The 6474-nt window shown below is 39.8% G+C and overlaps 2 protein-coding genes across 2 annotated transcripts in view; one reads left to right on the forward strand and one right to left on the reverse strand.

Annotated features, from left to right (window-relative positions):
- Positions 1-1603: 1603 nt before the first annotated feature.
- Positions 1604-3163, reverse strand: LOC132104411 (mediator of RNA polymerase II transcription subunit 10). Its single transcript, XM_059509868.1, has 4 exons — positions 2827-3163; positions 2598-2681; positions 2270-2372; positions 1604-1866 (listed from the first exon to the last, which is right to left on the reverse strand). Exons 1-4 carry the CDS (start codon positions 2946-2948, stop codon positions 1771-1773), a joined length of 405 nt encoding a protein of 134 aa, XP_059365851.1. The 5' UTR covers positions 2949-3163; the 3' UTR covers positions 1604-1770.
- Positions 3164-3799: 636 nt separating this feature from the next.
- LOC132104412 (ubiquitin-conjugating enzyme E2Q-like protein 1) overlaps positions 3800-6474 on the forward strand; it is an 8344-nt gene continuing 5669 nt past the window's right edge. The window contains exon 1 of the mRNA XM_059509869.1: positions 3800-4804. Within this exon, the coding sequence (XP_059365852.1) occupies positions 4112-4804 (693 nt within the window). The 5' untranslated portion in view covers positions 3800-4111. The remainder of the gene's footprint in view (positions 4805-6474) is intronic.

Here is a 6474-nt window from a genome sequence, read left to right on the forward strand (position 1 = left end):
AGACTGGATCACCATCAGGATTTGGACCAGATGCTAATATCCAGCATGCCAGAGCGAACTGCAGAGGTTATGAAGAAACCATAGAAACGTGGAAAAATAATCTACAAATACTGTAGCAGCAAACTTTGCAAAACACAATTTATGTCACTGCCAAAATTTTAGCCATGACTGTAAATGTAATAATACAATTTACTGTTGTTAAATCACATGAATTTGAAGCTCTGAAATTTGTTGAAACTAATATTTATTCTCAGAGAGGTTTTTCTCAGAGAGGTAAAATGTTTCTAATATATTAATTATAAAATGGCAGTAAATCATATTACATTTTGTATTGACAGAATAACAGAACGATCAATAGAACTTCAGATTGATAGACAGACAGACAGACACACACAGATAGATAGATAGATAGATAGATAGATCAAAACTGCATAAGTAGTGACACATTCATTTCTTCAGGATTAAGTCTGCATCACTGTTCCTCGGTGAGAAGAGGTGTCTGGTGAAATGAAGGTCATACTATAGAAAAAAGCATGAATCATCTCATGAGTCACAAGATGAGTTCACTATCCACCCACAAAAACATCAAGGCTCTGAACAAAGCCTGCAGGATGCCATGCATGAGAGAACGTGCACACCACCACTCAAAGTAACCGAGAAATCAAAAAAGAAATTGCATCCTTTATAAGTGTCTCTTTGTGTACCACTACTGCATCTTTCCTCCCACTACAGGCTTTTTGTTTGGATGCTTATCTCTAAGGAAGAGGGGAGCTCAGAAATTGAATAAGTATTGGAGAGCTAAGAGAGACAATTCTCTTCTCTGGTGACCTTGTTTCACACATGGTTTATAAATCAATCGATCTATCTCAGAGATAACAGACTGCTTATTTCATGTCTAAAATGACCGAAAGTAATATTGAAATAGTTAAATGAACATGTTGTTGACTCGCTATGTAGCCTTGCGGTTTTTAATTTATTTTGATAGTCTCTTTAATACATCATGCTGACTATACGTAATGCTGCACCTACATATCTCAGAGTATTAGTACACTGGTAGGGTTAGGGCTAGATTAAGACAAATATTTAAACCTACAGTCTTTGTTAACCGAGTGCTAAGCCTTACCATTGCTAAGGGCCTATCTTTTACTGTTCCGAGAGACATTCATGAAGAACGTATGAGTTCTCATGAGTTTGTCATCCTTAAAAGGTTAACTAGGGTAAAGTCTCACTGTTGGTTCTGAGTTCAGCTGCAGGACTATCATGAATAATTTAATCTTGTTAAAGGAGGACACTTACAAATCAATTCCATCGCAGCACCAGACAAGTAGTGTGAGATTACAAGGCAGGGCAAAAGAGGGCAAGCCAGGAAGTAACTTGAGGCCACTGGAACCAATCCAACAAAAAAACACCCAAGAAAGACTGTATAAACCGCTTACGGACACAATTATACATTCATATCAGATACAAAGAGGTTGATATAACCAAAAGGAATGGTGGTTGTCATTACACAAAATAATAATTTATTCAATGAAAAAAAATAAAAATTATGCTGTGAAAATTACAATGCATGAGGGAAAAAAAGCTTTGCAATGATTCAAGGAGGTCCCAAAATAAACCCCAGTTTTTAATTGTGAATTATAAAGGCAAATACAAAGATGAAAAAGCTGTAAAAATTGCATATTTCACTGATAAATTCAAGCTTAAAAAAACATGTTATATTAATATCAACATATGTACATCTTGGTTTTGCAGTGTTGTGGTACTGGTAACTCATGAAGGAGGGTCATCTCCATGAATAGCCTTATATTTAGCCATCTCTTCAGGAAAAACCTTGCCCAGCTCAGAAATGAGGAGGCTTTTAAATTTCTGGAGAGTAAAAAAAAAAACACAAAAGAGGGTTAGATGAAGATCCTTCGTTTGTATTATTCAAAACATACCAGGAAAGCAGGAGAACTGTCAAGCACCCCCCCCCCCCCCAGATTTCTTTAATACACACAAGCATATTGTAGATTTTTTTTAAAAAATTGACTTTTTAATTCTTAAGTTCAGAAAAACATTACAGAGGCCAAATATGTCAGTGCTGCAATACTGTGGAGAAAAAAAAGAAAGCTTGTTCAGACCAAGAATGATAACTAAAATTATCACTACAAGCAGGAAGGGTAGACTCTTTGCAAAAATATTTATTATGACATTTTATAACAAATGACCTGCTAGCACTCCCAATTTAGTCAATGTAAAACAGAACTCTGAATGCTGGATCAATACTTACAGTCAATGTGTCAATCTTTCCTTTAACCTGCTCATTTTTAGCCAAAGCTCTTTCTAAGCACTCCTTCGTGTAGAGTTGAGGGTTACGACCCTGATCAATGTACCTGTGCAAAACATCAATAATTAGTAATGTCAATTAATATCTTAAAAAAGATGCGACAGGTCAAATTTCTTGAATATAACAATTAAATGTGTACTGACAATCTAAACAAAGTAGAAGTTAGCATAACAGAAGGGTAATTTGATAAATAACATCTTACTATTAACATTAATTTTTGTGCAGCTAGAAATATGACTTCTGCATATCTATTATGCAGTATAATACTCACTCGAACACTTCCAGAGGTACGTTGATATCATGCAGCTGCTGTCGGCATTTCTCAATGTCCTGCAGTCCTGAGATCATAAAGTTCCTGAAGAAATAAACAACCAAAACACAACTGATGACAAGCCAAGAAAGGGTGAAGATAAAAAACGCCATGATTTTCCAGATATTATTTTTTAAAACCCAACATAAGGTTTTAGAGTCGTGTTGAAACGAAAAGAATCACAGCTCACAGTTTCTGGTTGAGTCCTGTTTGACTGCTGGGCTGGAAATCACTCACAATAATTCCGAGCTGTCGTATGTTTTCGACGAATTTCTCGAGGTGTTCTTCGAGGTTATCAAACTTTTCGGCCATGGCGTGCTGTATTTTACATAAAGGTGAGCGTGCGATTGATTTAACTAGGATTAAACAAGAAAATCGTTAACGAAAGACGGACATCTGTTCAAGAAACGCAGCTTCCATGACAGCGAACAGCTTTCCGGCTGCGTTTCACCCAATAGCGTGCGAGAATGGACTGTTACCCTGGTGACGGAATTCTTCTTTGTGCTGTAAACCGTTCCGAATTGCTGCAAAGTCACTGTTGGAAAACAACCTATGCATTGGATGATGATGGCTCGTTCAAACACACACGATTTTATACATACTATATAATTTGAACTGCTGATGCATTGACCTTTTCAGTACGAGGTTTGACATAAGTGATGCTTTATACATTGGCAGCTAATGCATGAGAACTCAAACCCCTCCCCCCAAACATTAGAGAAAAGATGCATTATTTATTTGTGTATTATTTTTTATTAATGTTGATGGCATCTTACATATTATGTCACAGCGATTACAGAAAAAGCCAGAGAGAGATAAACAAATACATTAATTTTAACAATGACTCTAAATACTATTTCTGAGATTTTATGTATTTATGTGATGCAGGAATACGAAAAAAATTACATGTATGTTAAAAAAATAATAATAAAAATAATAATAATAATAATACAAGAACAACAACAAATAAATGGACAATATGCCAAAAAATAAATGCGTCGAGCCAAGCGTTATTTATTTTATCCTGCAGTATTCAGACAAGCCCCGCCTCCCACGACAGGATTGGCTAGCATGAGATCCTCACCGCCAACGCCGGTCTGTGATTGGACAGTTTAGAAGTCAATCACATAGCAACTCCGTCAGACGGCGACGAGGGCGGGACTTGACGGAAAACTGGTGTGAAGAAAAAATAAGTCGTGCCGGACCCCTGATTACTCATTCAGTCCAGGTACAGCGGAAGTCAACGGACCTGCGGTGCTCCGCTCGCGTTACTCTTGTTTGCGTGCCCCAGAATTATTTCGGGCAGCCCTGTCGTGCCTCATTGGGAATAAGAGAGGAGAGGGATGCGTATTAAATAAGCGCTCTTGTGTTTCAGTGCACTCGCGCGGGGGAATGATGCATTGAGGACGGGCTGCTCTGCGGGCGTTTTATCTACCGAGCTCCGTTACACCTACCGCGAACGGCGAAACATCTCAATGGCTACTCTTTTGCGAAAAATCGGGCTCATTCGCCTACACGACCGAGACACGGAGGACCCGAAGCATCACCACCAGGGCTCACTGAAAGGGACTAAAGGCAACCAGAAGAACAACAACATGAAGCACTGCAACACCAGCAACGAGACCAACAACATCCTCAGCACGCCCGAAATCAAAGCCAGGCGCTTCGACGTGTCCGGTAAGGACAAGCCAGCCGTCAAACCGGACAAACCGAGCAAGGACGCGAAAGAGAAGGAGCAAACGGGAGGCGGCTCCGTGATGCCCCCGCCGGCGGCGCACCGACAGCACTGCACCCAGGTGCGGACGCGGAGGCTGATGAAGGAGCTGCAGGACATCCGGCGGCTCGGAGACAGCTTCATCACGGTGGAGCTGGCGGACGATAACCTCTTTGACTGGAATGTGAAGCTGCATCAGGTGGACAAGGACTCCGCGCTGTGGCAGGACATGAAGGAGACCAACACCGAATACATACTGCTGAATGTCTCCTTCCCCGACAATTTCCCCTTCTCCCCGCCGTTCATGCGCGTACTGACGCCGCGGCTGGAGAACGGGTACGTGCTGGACGGCGGCGCGATCTGCATGGAGTTATTAACGCCCCGCGGCTGGTCGAGCGCGTACACCGTCGAGGCCGTGATGAGGCAGTTCGCTGCCAGTCTGGTCAAAGGACAGGTGAGGATGGCTTCTTGCCATAGAGGCATTGATTTCTTCACATTTCATCTTTTTTTTTTTGACGCCAACCTCCATCTTGGCATTGGCGCACAGGTGAATCGCGTGAAAACACGCAGCATCCATTCATTCCAGACGGGTCCATGTGATATTGTCTGTTACGTATATTGCGTGTGAGTGTAATTACATCTTCATGTCGTCCAAGATACGTACCACACTCTCCAACCTTCACTGCATCTTCTTCCATACAATGAAAGTAAACGGTGGTCGAGGTTGTCTTTGCCTTCCATGGAAGAAAACCTCCCAAGGGTTTGAACTTGAGGTAGAACTGTCTTTTTTAACGATTTACACCTTCAGCAAATAATACCTTTTATCAAGAATCATTTGGCCCTATATAGGGTGCTTCAGTTGGATATGTGGTTCTTTGGAGATTTTTGGTGTTTCCTCAGAGGTTCTTCTGTCCAGAAGTATTGGCATCATCCATTAGCACAGCAGAGCAAATCTCTTTTGGGGTTATAGAAGCAATAGTGCATATGCAGTTATCTAAAGATCATAAAAAATTATCATATTGCACTGTAGCAGCTAAAAAGGGGTCTCTTATGTCTGTAAAACCTGTTTTTGCAGGACAAGTGTAGGGTAACCAAAATAAGGGTTTCATGACCACACATCATTATCATTAATGTGTCTTCTATTACATTTCAAATGCTACATGTCAAAATGTTATACATATATAGGTTCTTCAATATATAACCAATCTTCAATATATAACCAATCTTTTTATATCTATTTTGTCTGTTTGATAACTATTTTGTTTTGCACTAAAATGGCTCTGCTATTGTTACAATGAATCGTAATCTGGTGCTATTTCGAACCATTTTTCTTAAGTACTTAGACAACTGCAGCCTGGATCTTAACTGGTAATGTGATTAGATGGGTTCCATAGATAGATCACATCAGTCATCAGATGGGTCACGGAAATGGATGAGAATCCATAATGAAGCTAAAGACCGGCCATTAACCCTGTGTTGTAAATCTGAGAGGAAAGTCCTGTTCATCTACGCTTGCTTCAACCTGTCAAGAGCTCTTAAATGCCAAATTCATGATGACCCTGAGGCAGCGTTGACTAGATAACCATTTTCCCCCAAATGACCCAAAGCACTCAAGGGTAATTACCATATTAGCTGCTGCTGACACAACAGATCCCAAATTAATATGCAGTTATCTTATAAAAGGAAACGACGGGCCATAGTTTGAGCATTCATGGTTCATCAATTTTGGATTTAATTCTTAAATCTGCTTTGGTTTGTGAAGATCTTCCTGCACACCAAAGCTCAGACATTTGCTGTTTTTAAAATGTTTTTAAAAAAAATATATAAGAATCAATTACAGCACAAAATAACATCAAAAAGGGGAAAATAATATATATATAATTTACATAAGACATATGACTATTTTTCTCATTACTTTAGACGAGGAAATGCATTGACTAGTAGGCTATGGATTAAAAAAAATTAAATTGACGTGTCTCCAATTCGAGAGTCTATTCTGCCTATAAATGATCAAAAACACTATTCCTGTTCTGCCTTGTTGAATTTACAGATGACTTCCTTTCAGACATAATACGGTAAGCAGCATCAAACAGCCTTACGCTTCATGTGATGCTATGATGCAAA

The sequence above is a fragment of the Carassius carassius genome, chromosome 25 (assembly GCF_963082965.1).
Source record: "Carassius carassius chromosome 25, fCarCar2.1, whole genome shotgun sequence".
NCBI classification, from domain to species: Eukaryota; Metazoa; Chordata; class Actinopteri; order Cypriniformes; family Cyprinidae; genus Carassius; species Carassius carassius.

What these genes read in the sequence shown, in the direction of transcription:
- LOC132104411 (XM_059509868.1), bottom strand. Translation starts at nt 2,948, where the DNA reads ATGGCCGAAAAGTTTGATAACCTCGAAGAACACCTCGAGAAATTCGTC. An exon ending in ACAGGACTCAACCAGAAACT is followed by an intron (nt 2,682 to 2,826) that starts GTGAGCTGTGAT and finishes TTATTTCTTCAG; the next exon opens with GAACTTTATGATCTCAGGAC. An exon ending in GAAAGATTGACACATTGACT is followed by an intron (nt 1,867 to 2,269) that starts GTAAGTATTGAT and finishes TTTACTCTCCAG; the next exon opens with AAATTTAAAAGCCTCCTCAT.